General features: G+C 43.9%; 1 protein-coding gene across 6 annotated transcripts in view; it reads right to left on the reverse strand.

Moving 5' to 3' along the window:
• Window positions 1-603: 603 nt before the first annotated feature.
• The window catches only part of fam49al (family with sequence similarity 49 member A, like), a 34185-nt gene continuing 16403 nt past the window's right edge, over window positions 604-18385 (reverse strand). For 2 of the 6 annotated variants that reach the window (XM_030063809.1, XM_030063810.1), the window contains 10 exons: window positions 16738-16817; window positions 11556-11677; window positions 10108-10213; window positions 6290-6426; window positions 6002-6079; window positions 5574-5690; window positions 4428-4507; window positions 3824-3950; window positions 3202-3272; window positions 604-2572 (listed from right to left, as the gene is read on the reverse strand). In XM_030063809.1, the coding sequence (XP_029919669.1) occupies window positions 2509-2572; window positions 3202-3272; window positions 3824-3950; window positions 4428-4507; window positions 5574-5690; window positions 6002-6079; window positions 6290-6426; window positions 10108-10213; window positions 11556-11677; window positions 16738-16807 (972 nt within the window). In that variant the 5' untranslated portion in view covers window positions 16808-16817 and the 3' untranslated portion in view covers window positions 604-2508. Of the gene's footprint in view, window positions 2573-3201; window positions 3273-3823; window positions 3951-4427; window positions 4508-5573; window positions 5691-6001; window positions 6080-6289; window positions 6427-10107; window positions 10214-11555; window positions 11678-15240; window positions 15935-16737; window positions 16818-18385 lie in introns of those variants that run through there. The other 4 variants (XM_030063807.1, XM_030063806.1, XM_030063808.1 and 1 more) reach the window with 3 other exon arrangements.

Consider the following 18385-nt stretch of genomic DNA (forward strand, 5'->3'; position numbering starts at 1 on the left):
GTTTACAAGCTGAAATCATATAGAATCATTCCAAAGAAAGGGAAAATTATTCTTAAATCAGTGGATCATGAATTGAATTGAATATGTGTTCAACCAAAGATTCACACCCCTGTGTTTTACACTCGTGATCTCACACACCTGCACCGGTCGTGAGGCCTCTCCCTAACATCCGCATGCAGACACAGAACGTCGCTGGTTGAATGTAATAAATGACAAGTTTATTGTTGCACAAAATGTACAAAATAACAAGCAAATGGACAGCCCTCCCCCAGTCCCTCCCCACCCTCTGGTTCATTCGCCATTATGAAGTTGGATTTCTGAAACCTATGACTACGGCAAGTCCGATGGTCCAAGCCAAACGCATGGTAATTCTGAGAGACAACACATACCCAATTTCAGCATCACTGAACAATTAAAAATGAATAAAAACACCTTATTTACACATTTTTGTCAGAACTTTTACAACATGCCATCTATATATTTATACAGAATATGCTTGTGCACATACCCCTGTATAGAAAATATATTATAAGATCAAATTAAGTTAGACTAAGGGCTATAGACATCCAAAGTACAGCACTTCTTTTTAATCTCCTTTGAATCTTTTTTTTTTTTTTTTTTTTTTAGTTAATTTTTGTTTTTAATACCCACTTAATCAATGACTTTAATCTTTATCAGCCTCATACTAAAAGAAAGAACTCTAGTTGACAGTATGCAGTTGTCTTCTGCTTGTTTGTTGTGTTTTTCCTCCTGGACCCAAGCTGGCCTTGTGGATGCCTTGATGAGAAAAGCCTCGCTTATTTACACTGGAACACTCTGATCTCTCCCTGCACTGTGTGTGTGTGTGTGTGTGTGTGTGTGATATGTGTTTTAATTTCACTGCCTCGTGACCTGTGTTATTTTCATCTTATCCCGGCTTTTTCTCGCCCTGATTCGTCCTTGACGTGATGATCGGTGACGTCCTAGCGAAGATATTACCAGGCGGAGTAACGAGACTCCGCCCCCCTCGCCTTCCTGGACCCCGGGCCTGGCCTGATGATGTAACGAGAGTGTAAACCAACCAGATTTGGCACTGGGTGACGAGGTTATCTGTGCTGTGGCTTCCCAGAATGCCCTTTTCCACTCTTACTGTGGTCCTCCCCTATCCCCGGCACGCCCAGGAAGGCATGCCAGCAACACATGACATCTATTCGCCCCTGTGCACGTGATCGAAAAGGTGAAAGCAGACATGGTGGTTGTGTTAAAAACGCTCTCACCGGTTGAGATTTGGCGTCTTAGTGCAACAAAAGGGGGGACAAAGAAAGCTTCCCTTTCCTTCTCTCGCCATCTATTCGTCCTGCGTCTCACCTCAATTGTAGCCAAATGAAATCTATTATTGTGATGTCTAAACCACATTAGCACCAATGGAGAGAGAGTCAAGTAAAGCCAAAAACTACTCACGAGATGTTTTGTGCTGGAACATACACAGCGTTTGATTGAGGGCACACTACATCAGTGGAGTTGGTGCCAGGGCCAAAAAAAAAAACACACACACCTCCACATCATCCCATGGATGTTGAGGAGGAGGGGGGCGGGGCGGGCGTGAGAGTGAGGGGTGATGGGCGACGATGAGGAAAAGAGGCGTACGGGCGAAAATGGAGGCGCTCTAAAAAGTCTACTGTGGCTTTATCTCCTCGTCTCCTCGCCTCCTCGCCTCGGCTGATCCCTCAGCTGCACCGATGCGGAAAGAAATGGACCGGTGGAAGCAAATCTCCGGAGTGCATCCATCACATTGCTTTCAACTCACCGGTGGGTGGAGAATCGGTGCAGCTGAAGGAGAAGCAGAAGAGAGAGAGAGACACACACCAGGGTTCAGTTCCGAAAGCCACTGAAGTCTGCAACCTTGAGAGCTTAAAACCCCACCGCCGCCGCCCTCCGTTCAAATCAGTGGGAAGGGGGATGCAGGCAAGGCTCAAGGAATCAGTTTGGAATCAGATTTTGTTCGCCCTCAACTGAAGTGGAGAGGAGACGGCGTCATTTTCAAAGTGTGTGCAAAAATACTGACTACCGCTGGAATATGAACCTTTTTTTTTTTCTCTTTTTAAAATTTTTTTTTTTTTTATACATTTTCAGTTTATGTTTGTCTTCGATTCTGACCTTAGATTTTGCAATATAGCTTCCTTTTTATTCTTTAATCCTACCTATTTTCATCTGGTGTTTGTGTTTGTTTTTTGTTTTTTTTTTAATATATATCTATATTTTCTTTTTCTGACTTTTTTTTTCTTTTTTTACTTTACAAAATGAGAGACAGAATGATGGACAGCTGACAATATATATAATTCTTTTTCCTCTTCTTATTATCGTCAGGTTGCGTTCAACCTGGGGATCATTTTGCTTCTTCATTAGTTGTAAACAAACAGGTTATCAGCCATTGGCGTTTGTTTCCTCCTCCTCTTCCTCTCTTCCTACATGTGCACTCCTCCTTCCTTCCTTCCTCCCTCTCTCGCTCTCTCTTTCCCGCTCTCTCTCTCATTGAAGGAGGGCCCTGATTTGTTTGGAGGTACTGTCATCATTTAGATGCCGTGTCGTATACCTGCAGCAGGGGAAGAGGAAGAGACAGAGACAGAGAGATCCTGTGAGATCAGAGATACCTTATGAACCCTCGCGCTTGATCTCTCCTTTGTGGTTGCATTTGGAACTGAGGATCCCACTTTCACATGTCACTCTGCGTACGCTTGACTTTGTAGCTCTGCCATTCTCATCTGTGCGTGCCCTACTTTGAGAATTCTTCAGATAAATCATAAAAACACATCTATCATTACTCATACAAAGAGCATCTAAGAGTCACACTCACTGTCAAACAAAATCTAGTTCATCTAATTCTCCTACTCATAAGACTTACATACCGTAACATCTGCATCCCTTGTTTTTTTTATTTTGTAATATTTGTTGGTATTAGAATTGCTTTATCTACTCTTTCTGAGACACTTTGGATAAAATCAGCAGCTGAAATGTCAAGGTAATGCATTCACTCTTTACACTTTTTTTTTTATTTTTGGTTGCTTGTAATTTTGCTGACCTCCAGCTTCCTCTGCAGTCTGGGTAAAAGCGTCAGCTAGATGCCTAAAATGTTTAAAAAATGGATGTGAAAGTATCTGTGTCCAAGCTTCTCCTTCTGTTTCTGTCTCCCACTGACACACACACACACACACGCACACACACCTCAGTGCGTTGAGAAGTCCCTCCACACTGTTGGATGGTTGCTCTTTCAGCACCTTGATGCAGCCCTTCATCTGCCCGGAACAAAGACAACACACGGCGTTAGTGAAAGGTCAGCAGCCTCAGATCCCCGCGCCTCCTGCTGCTGCTGCTGCTGCACCCAGGATTTCACACCCATATACACTCACACAGTATAACACACACATACCTACACCCAAAAACACCCATGCTGGCACACTGATACTGAAACGGTGATTTGTTACTTTCATGAATATTGCCTTTGTGTATCTGCGTGCTTATATGCTTATGTTAAGGTTAAACCCGAAATGGGTTTGTGAAGATAGTGATATCTTTTAACTGTGGCTCACAATAGCCAGTATTGTGCTTATCCTCAGTATGTTCAGTCAAAAAGTGCAATAAATGACAAGGATTCAGTTTAAACCCCCCAGATCAGATTTGACTCATCAGCTATAATGAATAATAGTAAAAGCAAACAGTCTGTGTCAGCAAGAGGTCTACATAACTCACTGATATTTCTCTTTTTTTTAAAGCCCTATATCAGAGCAATATATCATTTATCGGCTGACCTTGTAAGGCTATGTATGTGGGCATTTGTGTTGCTTACGTCGATTTTGGAGGTCTTGGCAAAAGCCCCGACAGGGTGAACGTGGTCATAGAGGATGATGACGCCCACCATCACCCTCATGCAGAACAGCATGGTGTCTGTGTTGGTGAACCGACAACGGTACTCCCTGGGACAGACAGAGTTGCGGAGGAGGGATCAATACAAGAGTCGCAAAAAGGGAAATAATCTGTTCAAATAAGGCCAGAGAATCAAAGCAGGGCGGGAGAAAGAGACAGAGGGGAGAGCAGCATGGTGAGATGACTGAGAAAAGCGCCGCGGCCGCTTGAAGCACTTTGTAATTGCCTTTGCGAGCTGCTAATGGCTTCGTCATTCACATGAAGACAACTAGCAAAAAAAAGATTAGTTAACAGCTTAAAACTTGGCATGAAGGTCGGGGGCCCGCTCTCTTTATTCACACTATGATTCCCATTAGAGTGTCTCTAATATGAAAAGGCCTCCTTTGTCTTCGTTTGTAAATGGCTTGTTAATTGGAACTGAGGCTTCTGCCCTTCAGAGAGATGGGGAGGGGAGAAGGAAGAGAAGAAAGGAGGGATGGAGAGAAGATAGGAAGTAGAGGAAACCAGAAAGAAAGGAAGGCACTCACGGAGTCTCCAGCATGACACGGCACACACAGGCCATGGTGCTCAGACAGTCCGTGGTGTCCTCTATGGGCAAAGTCTTATTCTGGGGAAGAAGAAAAAAAAACATACAAGAGACAGATCAATACAGGACTTCTGGCACGCTCTAATAAAGGTCACTAGGCCGAAACATTGGCATGTTTATTTGACATGGCCAAAACAAATTGGTGAAAGAGAGATCTGTCTTGTTTTGTGAGAAAAACCTGTGTGTGTGTGCTCTCTTTGACCTTTTAAATATTGGACTGTGTAATTGCATGCTCTGGATTAGCACCACCAACACACACATTAGGAAGATCATATCCTTTCCGTCATCATGAAATGTAGCCTCTGTATGTGTGTGTGTGTGTGTGACTACAGTTTGACCAAAGGGTGTCTTAACCACAAGGTGGAGACAAAGTACATCTGCAGAGTTAAGTAACGGTATCGTGAGAGAGCAGCAACTTTGCTAAAAGGCCATCATGGCCAGGACATCCTCTAAATTTTATATGAATCTAAAAAATATTTCCTAAATGTTTGTTCCATCAAGATGCACCGAAGAGTGAAGTTAAAGAAATACTTCTACCTCTTCACTAAAATAAAAGGAGAAGTTCCCATGACAGAGCCTCTGAGGTCCAGAGGCAGGCACTGCACAGGGGCATCAAATCACTAAATCCTCTGGTACACTGAAGCCCCTTATAGCTAATATCATTTGCCAAAAACACCTTCAAATTCTTTTATTGCTTGTAAAATCTGAGCAATGACTCATTTGATCAGTGTGCTAAATTAGTAGTTTGGAGCTTGGACAGAACTTGCATCCTGAATGTTCCTCAGATGTGATTTTAATTTAGATTTGGCTTCCAAATAATTTTGGAAGATTTCTGCTTGATCTTTGCTCTCCATCATAACCGTACAAACTAGAGGAGCTGAATCTCCACTGACTTAGGCTGAGTTATGCAAGTGCCAGTCCCTCAAGCCAGACTCTCTCTACCACAATCTTTGATTGTTCCAGATTACAACATTTGGAAACTGCGAGAGCCGCACATCTCTCCTGAGAGACCACGAGAGAGCCCAAACTCAAACGGTGCTCCTGGTACAGCACAGGGACCAAAACCTTGCAAGAATGGAAAATTTACCTCTGAAACAAACTTGGTGGTGGCGTTACTCAGAGTCTTCAGCATGGGTGTTGCTTCAGCATAGAACAGAGACATCCGATTGGCCATCTCATTGTTCACCTCATTCTCAGCCTCCAGCTGCACGGCAACACAGTTCCACTCCATCGTTAGTAGCGAACATGGATATAATACCTCAAAATTGCATCGCTGAATCATTAATCACACATAGTATGGTAATCCAGTCGGTAAAATGAGAATGGAATGGCAAGGCCAGTCCTGTTTCTAATTTGTGCGACTGAAAAGGAGAATGAAATATTGATTGGACATCTCTGTGTGATGTTAGGAAGAAAGCAACACCTCCACTTCAGTCATTAATGATTAAGACCAAGGCTTGTTTGGCTAAACGTTTGATTGTGTGCACATTACAAACAGCCAAGTCGAGGCTTTACCTGCTGGTTGTTCAGCCTGTTCCTGCTTATGGTCCTCCTGTAGTAGCTGAAGTCATTTTGAATGGCTGGATTTGTCATCTGCATGGACAAAGAGAGCGAAACGGAGATGATTGATTGGTAAAATAGTCACACAAGGCTGCTTAAGGAAAATATTGACTTTAAAATGTAGTCAAGGTCGATGTCCGGGGGTTGTAGTGATAATTAGAACAAAGATGAAACCAGAGAACTCCACAGTCCTTGAGAGACCCTTTAACTCCCCATCCCTCGCCTCCTCCTCCTCCCTCTCACCTTTAGTTCATCAAAGCTGAGCGTAAAATGCAGGATCTCAGCAAACTGTTTGGCCAGGGCCTGCTCTCTCTCCAGGTGCTGCATGGGAGCGTACGGCGGGCTTGTCAGAGCCTCCAACAGGCTGCGCAGGGCATTTTCTGCATGCACACCAAAACACACACACACACACACAAACATTCAGATGTTAGTTTGCCCCCCAGAAGAATTTCATGTGTACAAGCTGGAATCTAATCTCCACTTCAGTCGCTCATGCCTTTATCTCCATACATGGAGCCCGCTGTAATTCTCTTTGTTCAGGCATCAGTCGAAGTCTCTTTCATGTCCCCGGCTTGTAAAAAATGCAGCCGCTCGGATTTTAACAGGTACAAACAGGTGTAATCACATCACGCTGATTATGTCATCTCCTCGCTGGGTATCTGTTCGACTTACAAACGAACAAAGCACAGTGAAATCTGGCCCCGAGCTCCGCCACAGACCTCTGATTCCCCTGTGTGCCAGGGGAGTCAGAGGTTTGCCTCAGGTCATCAGCCAGAGCCCATCTGGTTGTCCACAAGTTTAGATGTGAGACTTAAGTTGGTCAAGATTCCACCATCAGTGTGTTTAGGCGTGGGAACAACATGCCCGAGGAGCTCAGACAAGTAGAGTCACTATCATCTTTTAAACCCAAAACCATGTTAACCTGCCTAAATGTATCCACATGTACAGAGCAGACATTTTTGAACGATTGGGTTTTCAGGATATTGGACTGATGGGGTTTAGGTTCAATGGGACATTTTTCTTTTCTTTTTTTGGTGTGTCTGACATGCGGCACATAGCCTGAGGTTGGATTCAAACCCTGGACGCTGCGATCAGGACTCAGCCTTAACACGTGGTACCTGCTCTTATCCAGTCAGTGTGCCCCAATGGGGGATTTTTCAAACTATAATGGGCCTTTGGACCAATGGAAAGCCTTCAAATTGCTATGGATTGGTTGAAGTGAGGACCCTTAAACTCAGCTACCAAATAATATGGCATAAGCATGTAATGTAATGGTTGAGACTACTATGTTGGACCAACTCACTGTGAAATTACAAGCTTGTTTCATGTTTTTGTCGGCTGAGTTTAAAGGATGCTACATGAAATCGACGTGTACCAATTCTGCATAATGCACCTTTAACTGACTGTTAATGCACCTGAGGATGATTTCCATGTTTTGTAAGATTTTGTGGCTATTTTACCCCTTATGACATCAGATATTAGCTGTCAATGTCTCATGCTTCAAGGCTGACGAAATAAAATATAACAGATATCTGGAGGTTGTTCCTGGCACTGAACACGTTGATTATGACCGAGCCTTGGCATCGGTGAGGCTACCCTATCAGTGACCATCCATATCTCTTGTGCCACGTACGTTATTGAACCTTGGCTCTCTCACGGCCTGGCTGCTTCGAACAAATTAGACACTGAACCCGGACCACAGAGGTTGTATGTAGTAGTAATGCCTCAGCAGCAAAGTCTCCTGAGGATCCATCCCTTCCTCCACATTAAAAATGCATCAGGGCCTTCTATAAATACAGCACTGATGTGTTTCATCTAAAGGGCCTGGGCAGAAACCCCTCTCTCCACTCTCCCTCCTGCTGCGAACACAGAGCTGCAGCAGCCAGAGCGGACAGTCCCCGTCTAAGCGCCGGTTTCTGAAGGTACACCGACCGATTGGACGGCCAGCGCTCGGAGTCGTTATTTACAGGGCACTCCTGAGCAAACACCGTCCATGTCCCAATCGATTGAGCACATCTATCGGAGAGATCTAGATCCGGGTTTGTCTATGAAATCTATTTCTGTGGCTAACAGAGCAGGGATCTTTAGACGAGGAGAGGGCATGTTCTAGTCTGTAGCTGCCCCCAATCATTGATGCATGGACCGCTGCTGTGATTTGATCCCTTTCCCCTCCATGTTGGGGCGGGGGGCTGTTTGGCGATGTCGACGAGAGGTTTGTTGTACCTCATAGATCACTGATACATTAGCACTGATACAGGCTATACATTATCATTAATTATTAGTTAGCCTTTCGTTCCACTACGGTGAGCCGGGAAAGATGAAGTACATCTCTATGAAATTGAACCATTATTGGAAGGCTGTGCAGAGGCGGCGGCCGTACTCTGCTCCTCTCTCTCACTCTCTTTCTCTCCCTCGCTTCGTTTGACGACCAAGTGCCACTGTTTCCGTAGCAACGGCTGCCTGGCTGCTAGGTCAGGATGCTGCAGGGATGGCTGAGAGGAGGACAGCGAAGTGTGTGCGTGTGTGTGCGTTAAGGAATGCTGCCAGACAGAAACTGCATGTAAAATCACCACAGAGGCAATAGACAGAAACATGGCGTTGAATTGCACCCAGGGGCGAGGCTACAAGACAGGGTTCTCACCATCGCCGATGTTAAGAAGCTCGTTTTTCATCACCTCTAGCTCAGTCTGTCATCACTTCGGCTTATTTTGTAATGAAAGATATATCCTAATACTATACCAGTGCTGCAATTTCACCATCATATCCCGACTCACTATCTGGCATAATGCACATCTGATATATACCAAAGCCAACTTTACACAGCTCCGATAATGTTAGTATTGGCTTCTATTTCTGAGTTAATTGCTTCGCTAGATACATTTGCCAGCTACCTAGTTAACAAAGTTAGAAACCAAGGATTTTTTTTTTTCAGGTTAAGCGAGGTGACTCTTCTCAAGCAGCGTTTCAGAGTGCTTTGGAGTAGAGAGTCGGGCCAGCAACAAGACATTTCAATGTTTGACAGTAACTGAATCTGGAAATTGTGTTTACTGCTGTCAGCCAGAGTTGTCCAAGAGTCGAGAACCTCCACTGTGGCTGTCAAAAGGCGCATCACTTCACCTGAAAGCCCTCCAGACTACAGCAGAGGGGAGCGTCAGAGTGAAAATAGAAATGAAGATGAAGCACATACCAGCGAGCAAAACAACGCAGGCACCATATTAACTATTAATGGCGGTGTCTTTTAGAGAAGACGTAATCATTTTCTTGTTGTCCAACAAAAATTTGTCAGTTTGTCTCAATGGCTGTCACACATTTTATTTTAGTGTGTTTGCTGATTTGTTTTTGGGAAACAAACCCAGGACCATCAAATGCTACTAGGCTTTGGTCACATGTTGCGATGAAAGAATGTATTTTCTCAGGATATCTTTGATGTGTTTGCGATATTTCCACATCAGTCAAAACTGGACTTGCAAGATGTCTTTGTAATGTTACCCCTTCGTGAAATAATTCTCGATCTGTTAACCTTTTGTGATCCTCATAGTCCTGCAGCTGCCTAACACCAGAAACCGAAAAATAATGTATCGAGAGTGATAATCCACAATTTTTTTTGTTTTTATTCACATATGTTGAGGTCTATCAGTGATAAAATTATTCATCAGTTCATAAATATTTTTCTGAGAACCTGGTGGTGAACACAATAACTAATAAAAGGACGTGGCTTTCACACTAAGTATCTCTCACAACATCTGGGAGGCTGCCAGGACAGCATGTCGCTCTCTGGCTGGTATTGGAGAGCGGGTGCGCCGAGTATCCACTGGGGGCCTGTTTCACTACCCCACTCTGGAGTAGGAGTGTACTAAATATACAGCTGGGCATTGGGTAGTTTCCCAGCCAGCAGACGGACTTTGGTTGTTGCAGGTATATTTATTATTTCACAGGGTGTTATTCAATAATCAGTCGTTCATGTAGCTGGCAGTCTGCAGTGCATATGACTGAATATGTAGCAGGCAGTATGTTACTATGTGGTTCCAAACACAGCCTATCTCCACCATAGAAATGCTCACCCAGACGGAGGGAGAACTCGTAGAAGCGTTTCAGCTTGGCCACCAGGGGGCAGACTGCGTTCCAGGCCTTCTCCTGAAGAGCGAGGTCACCTGGGTTCTGGATGGCCTGCAGGGGGAAATGACAGATGCACAGATGTCACTTTCCAAAAATCACTCCCATACACCTCCCCTTCCCTTCCATCCGTCCTCGAGGCAATACTTTACTTTGGTATATCTTCCTCACTTTGAAGCTCACTCACTCAGTCCATCAGGGGTGACACTTCAAAGTCATATAAACATCACGTGCCACCAAAGCTCACTCGTGTCAGCTAAATTTCTGAAGACTAGTTGAGCAATGAACTGGCAAGACTACATCATTGCTCAATGCGTTCAATCATTAAATGTAGTTTAAAAAGCATCTTTTGCACTAATACATATATCATAGACAAAACAATGCGCTCTAATCTGAAGAATGGCTTCCAAATAAATTTCAGCAATAATTAACAATAAGGTGCACAATGCAAAAATGCAGTCGATGGACGTGAGGACTGTTTAGACTCAGCTGACAAAAACATGGAATAAGCAGCTGATCAGTGACTCAATGATCGCAATGAAGACTCAACCATCAATCATCTTTTTTTTTTTTTTTTTTTTTTTTTTGTCAGTTGATGAAGCTGCTTTATTTCTGTCGTGCCTCTGCAGTTTTGTATAGTGCACCTTTAACAGTTGGACTCACTTCCAGTATGACAAGTGCCATACTTTAGAACCCCCCACCCCCCCTCCACCGGATGGATCAATAAAGCATGACAAAAATCCTCCTGAATGCGAACAGTGACAGCACATCCCTACAGCAACTAAAGTTAGACTTCTGCTAAACTCCTGGCGAGGTGTACGTGCTCCACAGACCCGAGCACGAAGCCGCAGTCGTTTCTGTTCAAAGAGAATGCTTCCAAGTCCCTGAGCTTAGGAAGCAGGGGGAAGGAAGCGATTCAGCAGTATTTGTTAACAAGTAGAGCAAAGCCAACAGCTAAGCAAGCAGCAGAGCAGTCGTTTACACTGCAGCGGTAATTGAGGCGCCGGTTTGCGGTTAAATGCAGGTGAGGGGAAAACTTCAAATGAGCCACTGTATATATTATCTTGGCTGCTTTGACATAAAGAGAGAAATCTCATCCTCGGAGATTAGCCTTAGTGGCACCAGTCATCACCAACAGTCATTTGATCGTCACTTTGAAATTGATCTTTAAGTCAAGCATGCCGGCTTCAGAAGCGAGGCTATTTACGCTTTCACACATTTCTCTCTTTGCCCATAGTCAGTGTATATTGCACAGTAAACTGCATGTCATAATTTGAGTCTGAAAGGAGCATGTGAGTCATTCGTGAGGGCTGTTTGCAGCACGGTGCTATAGCCAGCTGCAGTGTATTGGTGTTAAAAATGCTGATGGAATGCTTAATGCGTGCGCCCCGCTCACTTCTCGTATCTCCTGGCCCGCGCCATTATAGGACTGCAGCTCGGCTAGTATCCCATGAGCCTCCTCCAGCACAGCGCTGACCTGGTTCCACACTGCCGTCTCTGCCTCCGTGGGCTGGGCATCTGGGAGGGGGGAGAGGGAGGGATGGAGGAGGAGAGAAAGAGGGAAAGAGAGAGGGAGTGGGTGAAGGAGGAGTGATCGGAGGTGTTGGGTAGGGATGGAAATACGGAGGGGAAGATGGAGGAGAGGGATGGGGGTGAGATTGACAGCAGGAAGAGATGGAGATGGGAAACAAAGATTGAACGGGAACGGGGAAATCGAGACAAGGAGCGAGAGCGCCGAGGGGAGAGGGAGAAAAAAGTTAGTGAAGAAGAGAAAAAGAGAACTGAAAGGATGTCAAATGACTGCCAGATAAAGACCTGAGATACACAGCCAGTCTCACTGATCATCTCACTGCCCTCCACATGGTTACAGTAACTCAAAACATGCTGCAAGTCCAAGATAGCGTTGAAGTCGTACAGCCCGTTACACATCTGAGGTCAAGATCTGGCTAATAAACTACGGATCCGATTTGCAGATTACTCGATCTCAGAATTAGATCAGTGGATTAAAAAGGAGAGCCACAAGCCACACTCTGTCACACGGGGAGGTTTGATTAAGAAGTGCAGTCGCCAGATAAGAGCCGGTCTGCGATCAGAGAAGACGATAAGTTAGTGTCACTTCAGGGAGTAATTTAGATGAAGTTGTTATGAATGATGGTGGGCTTCCAGTCTTAAATGGGTCTGAATTGCTCCACTTGGACAATGTCTCTGACTCATGAACCCTAATTGCCACAAACGTTCATCCCACAGAGATTTATATAGGGTTGGATAGGCATGATTAGCCCATCAGATGGATGTAATAGTCCTATCCATTTTCTTCTCACTTTCATTCGCTTTTATAAGCCAGTTTATGAATGATTCTTTTTTTTTCTTTTTTTTTCTTTTTTTGAGGTTTAATTGTGAGAGCTGCTAAATAAACAAGTAGGAGGGATGACAACCTCCAGGCATGCTATCTCTCTGTCTTTTTTCCCACACACACGCACTGAACAGCACGCACACTCACTGTTTTGCCGCAGGGCACCTCCTAGTCACAACTGTGCTTTGTTTGCCCATGTGGCGTACTGTATGCATACAAGAGGGATTAAGTGTTTGAAGGACACGATTTAGGATTTGTCCTCTTGAGTCATCATTGTGTTTGGTTTGTTTTGTGCTGTGTGTCTTTGAGCTATCCATGTCAACGTGTGACTCAGGTATAAAGTATGAGTAGGAGTGAGTTTCGGCAAGCTCTCTTCATGTAGTAGCATCGCTGATTATTATTGCACCCTGAGGCATTGCCTCTCTGTAGAGAAATAATAACTCATGGAATATTTTCTATTCTTCCTGCACAGCGGCAACTGTGGTTAGAGCAACAAGCATAACTGTTGTCGTGACAACTTTCCACCAGAGTGGTTTGAAGTTCCTCGGGCAAAACACACGATAATTTATGCACCTGATTCGACTGTTATCACACCATTAAATGCACATTATCAGTCATAATCATGAGTTAGCAGAGCCCTGCTGCACCTTCTAGTGCAATGGTCCTCAACGGGGGGTGTGCATACCCCTAGGGGTATGTTGGAGTACTGCAGGGGGTACATGAGATTTTTATAAATGTTCATTTAAAAAATACCGGTCATGCATAATTCCTAAAATATTTAACTTATGCTGTAATAAGTTAAATTAAAAAAAAAAATGCAAATGCACGTTTGATAAACCACATTTTATACACAGTTTTCCTGAAGGTATCAAGTGGGTGTCAAAGTGTCTGTCTGGTTTAAATCTGCTGCTGCTGTGGTCGTCGAAGAGAGGATGTTTGTTCACTATAAGAGGGAAGCCAAGACAGGTACTTGGCTAAAAAAAAAAATTTCACAGAGGGTGCATTATTGAGAAAGTTTGAGAACCACTGCACTAGAAGCTGCAGTAGAGACCTGGTGACCCATACAGGATTATGATCATGAACGAAACTGGGATAGTCTAAGCATCCGAATGTTTTTAGGAAATGCTTGATGTTCAGTCCATATCCATCAGATGATTTTTCAGTTTCTTGTCTTCATACATGAGATTGAAACATTACATGGCTGTAGCCCGCAGTCAGAGGTGACCCACATTTTTGCGGACAATTTTGCACTTAACTTTGGGCTATAAATAGTCTCGTGTTTTAGATTGGAGTTTAGAGCAAACTTTCAGCCGTGTGACAGAGGTGACTGTGTCTCTGGGTTGAGGAGGAGAGCTCACAGATGGCACCGGGTGAGGTGGGGGGGAGGGGGTGCGGGGTGTCTAAAGCTGTCATGCCCGAGTCTGACTCACTCCGGCTCCGTTTGAAGTAAAGTGAATCATTGGCATACTAAATGAAGGGGCAATTCAACCTATTTGACAGCCGCCCGCTCTTGGCAGCAGTGAGCTCTCCCACTCGCGTCTCCACACACAGTGAAAGAGGAGGAACTGGCCGTTAAGGGGCTGAGGAAGGGCAGAATATGTTGGAAAACACCGCAAAACATCTCCAGCTTAACAGGTCGTTTCGTGTCAATATTCTCATCTTTAGGCTGCGCTGGAATGTGGACCATGTAGCATCAACCACAATGCAATTACTGTAAGTATGAATGTCATTTAGTGGTGGGTCTGCGTGGTTCTCATTTCGTGTGTTTTCTGCACTGGCAAATTACATCCATATTTCATGTAATTGTGGGGGCTGATTCTACATGGTCTACATTCCAGTTTTAGTGAATGCACCTTTAAAGTTTTAGTCCCCTTAAAGCAAGTGACAAAAAAAACAACTTGTTTCCTGCACCAGGATTTGACATTTGATTGAAGCAAATTCTTAAAGTGAGTTGATTTTCATTGGAAACCAGTGAAATGAGGCCCCATTTGGCAGAATTGTTCACTTGGTTTAAGACGACTAGTTTTTAGGCACTCAGTTTGTGGTTAAGTGACCTCTGAAGATGGATATGTTTTGCGGTGAAAAGCTTGGTTAAAGTTCTGGGAGGATGAAAATATGGAGCAAAGAGGCGGCTATACCAACCTCTACCTTTCACAACTTCTCTTCTTTCTTTCTCTCTCTCACACAAACAAACAAACACACACACACACACACACACACACACACACACAGATTGGTCAGACATTGTAACTCACACAAAAGGACAGTGCGGAGTGAAGACGAGGGGGTGCAAGGATGACGATGGGCTTTTTTTTTTTTTTTTTTGAGCCATCGTTATCCCCAAGCAACAGAAACGCCTCGAAGGACTGCCACTCGCTGTTATTTCTTTTGTGTTTTCATAGTTTAGAAATCGAGATCAAAGCATTATTGTTGTCGTTGCTTTTGTGTGACTGTCTCTGTGTTGAGTGGAGCATGTGAGTAAGACGCTGTTAAATAAAAAAAACCCCAAAGAGCCTGAATGACTTTCAAATGCCAGTCCCTCGAGCAGAAATCAAAAGAGGAGATAAAGGAGAAAGTGAGGAAAGAGCTATGGACTGAGGAAAAAAGGGGTAAATCAGGACGTAAAGATGACACAATGGTACGCTAAGAGTGATGGAATGAAGAACAGAAAAAAAAAAGCAAAGGCAAAATAGAGAACTCAAAAAACATAAGAAGCGGATGGTCTCACGTTCAAAGTCAAGGAAAACTATTGGGCCATGCTCAAGTTCGGCGCAAGCCAGCACTTTCAGGAGGTTTCCCATGAGCCCCCTGGAACAGAGAGAGGGGAGAAGTCTGTGGGTGATGACGGGATGGGTGTCGGGGCTGTCTGTGTCTGTGTGGGTGAGTGTGTGTGTGAGCTGAATGCGTGTGGTGTGTGTGTGTGTGTGGGTGAGGGCTGAAGGTGTTGGGGCGGGGGACTGGATGAGGAGGGGTTTTGGGGATGGCATGGTGGAAGTATGTTCTGGGTGAAGCATGGCAACGTGGACACAGACGTTCTTTAATCCCACTCTTATCATTTGATTTTGCTTCAGCAAATGAGCCACTGACATGCACCTCAGTAACTTACATTCACAATCAAATCAAATGAAAGCATGAAATACAACGACCTTCTGGATGATGCACACGGCAGGACTAGAAGGGAAAGATTAAATTTCACAGAGAGTGAGCTTTAACCAGATATTTTCGGGGATGTAAAAGAGTGCAAACTCACTTAAATTCTGTTGACACATCTTTTTATTTGCAAACTAGAGTCTACTCATCATTTTAGGGCTGACATAAATCTATATGACATCACAATTTACATCAAAGGAAGAAGTATCAAACTAAAGTTAACCATACAAAAAGGTTTAAGAATCATCATACAAAGATTGCCTTGTATGATTTGTATTTATAATGACTAGATGCCTATAGATTTAAAGGTGCATATGTAGAATTGATGGGACAAAAAAAATAAATAAAAAAAAAAATAAAATACAATAAGCACAAAATTTAATGGCTGAGTCTGCATGGTTCTAACTCACTAATAGATTCTGTATTTCTTCCACTTTTTCCTCCATTTGAATCTAAATGGTCATTATTTAAATAAACTTTCATTTTTTTTTTTTTTTTATGATGTGCCTTTAATAATGGGAAAGTGACTGCTTCCATGTAGTATTAAGCCTATAATCCTTGGATGAAAGAGAAGATTCATGGTAAGTCTCACTAATAAAAGCTCCTTGTTTTGAAAGTGGCATAGCATTTACAAATCTTGTTATATTCTTATAAATCTTCTCCATGTAGGAAGTTAAAAGAAGACTCAATTCAGAATCTCTGAACTGAAGATGTATTAATTTTTTTTATTATTTTTTTTTTTTTTTATTGGTGGTTGTTTGCCTTGTGGTGATTACTTACCCACCGTTTTATTTATACCCTCCGTGATGAGGACACTTATCGAATCAGTGAACTGCGAGTGGGACTAGAGAGTGTCTGATAATGACAAACCACACCCACAACAACACTCCCACACACCACCAACAACTCAGCCGCGCGCATCCAAGCACACCTTCCCCAACCCCGCCCCAGATCTCCAATCCAGCACCCCTCCTTCACACACGTGTACACACACACACACACACACACATATCAACCACACATATCCACGTACACGCACACACAAACACGTGCGCACACCCCGGCGCTCACTTACTTTCAAAGTCCAGGAAAAAATGTGGACAGTTCTCTAAATCCTTGCCAAGGACCTTAATGAGGTTCCCCATGGCTGGCAACCTGGACAGGAGGAAAACAACAAAATGCATACAGTACGCAGAACCTGGCAACCCGGATGAAAATACACAACATGCACATGGAGATCACAGCGGGCTATGAAGGAAGCTTTCTTTATACCCATCTGTACCTCTGTAATTATCCCCTCTTCGTTGCTCTTCCTCCCCCAGCCTGTCATCTCTCGCTGCAAGAGCAATATGTCCGCCGCAAAGTCAGACATTCCAATCAGAAATGACCGACACCGATCAGAGTTTGCATGCAATCTCCAGCGTGTGCTACATTTGATTAGGAAGGCCGTAAATCCAGTAGCGACTCACTTAGCTCGCTCATTGGAGGCCGCTGTAGATCTGAGTAGTGGCTTTTAATCCATTTACATTACTATAGTAACCTAATAAAAGCTTTCTATACAAGGTACCCGGCCCTAATGCTCCTCATGCACAGCAGTGTATAGATACTTTATGACAGAAGGCAGGCTCTTTGTACTCGCTGCCTGAAGGCAAGAAGGGCCAACAAGGCAAGCTTCATCAGATCTTACAGTTCAGCGAGGCGATGGGATACTCAGGTCTGGTGTTTATATATATAGCACATAAACCCAGGAGCGCCGTGTCCAGCCAGACAAGCCAGACACAACAATATAAGTCAGATATTTGTTTCAGACATAATTCAAATCTGGCCGCGACTCAGATATTTGGTTTCAAAGGGAGAGAGGAGAGAGCGGCTTGCGTAAGTGACACGAAAAAATGCAATAAAGTGCAAAAACGAGTCATTTAGTCTCAAGCAAGTGAAAAAAAAAAAAAAAAAACATAATCCCATTAAGTATCACTCGTTTCAGGAATTTTTTCTGGGAACACGTAGAAATATGCTGGAACGAGGCAGATCAGCATGCTGGAATTGAGAAAATGACATTTGATTCAAGAAAATTCTGGAAACAAGTTGATTAGCATTGGAGACAACATGGATTATTTCATGGCACCGGATATTTTTTTTGCACTACTTCAAAAAAAAAAAAAACAAGATGTCAACACTAAATATGAGGCTATTCAGTGGTAAGATTAAGGATTTTTTTTTTTTTTTTTTTTTTTTTTGCAGTGCTATTGAAAGCAGAAGATTCCATAAGGCAGAAACGCAACCGAGTCTCCGCTGTGTGACTGTCTCCCACCCCCCCCTCGGCTAACCCCACCCCGCCGATCACAGTCGCAGAGGGACCTCTAGAGCAGAGGGCAAGCAGCTGCCAAGTTTCACTTCCTCTGCCATATCCTTTACATCTATGTGCTATGCTAGCACCCAGCGGAGGCCTATCAGTTTCCCCTGCAAGCGTGATCTATGAGATGCCATAGTCCTGCAAAAAAAAAAAAAAAAGAAAAGAAAATCCCTCTCTTTAACCCTGCAAGGTGTTGCAATGCAGCACCGGAGTCCACCCAGAGAGAGAGAGAGAGGACAGGAAGCGTGAGGCGGGACAGAGAGAGGCTCCTCAGCCACCGAGGCGGCTCGCTGACATTTTCTGAAGTGCCTGTTTCACTTTCAGATGACGGCTCTATCCACTGTACTTGATCTATTCTCTGTCTATAAAA

The sequence above is a fragment of the Myripristis murdjan genome, chromosome 11 (genome assembly GCF_902150065.1).
Source record: "Myripristis murdjan chromosome 11, fMyrMur1.1, whole genome shotgun sequence".
In the NCBI taxonomy this organism is placed as follows: domain Eukaryota; kingdom Metazoa; phylum Chordata; class Actinopteri; order Holocentriformes; family Holocentridae; genus Myripristis; species Myripristis murdjan.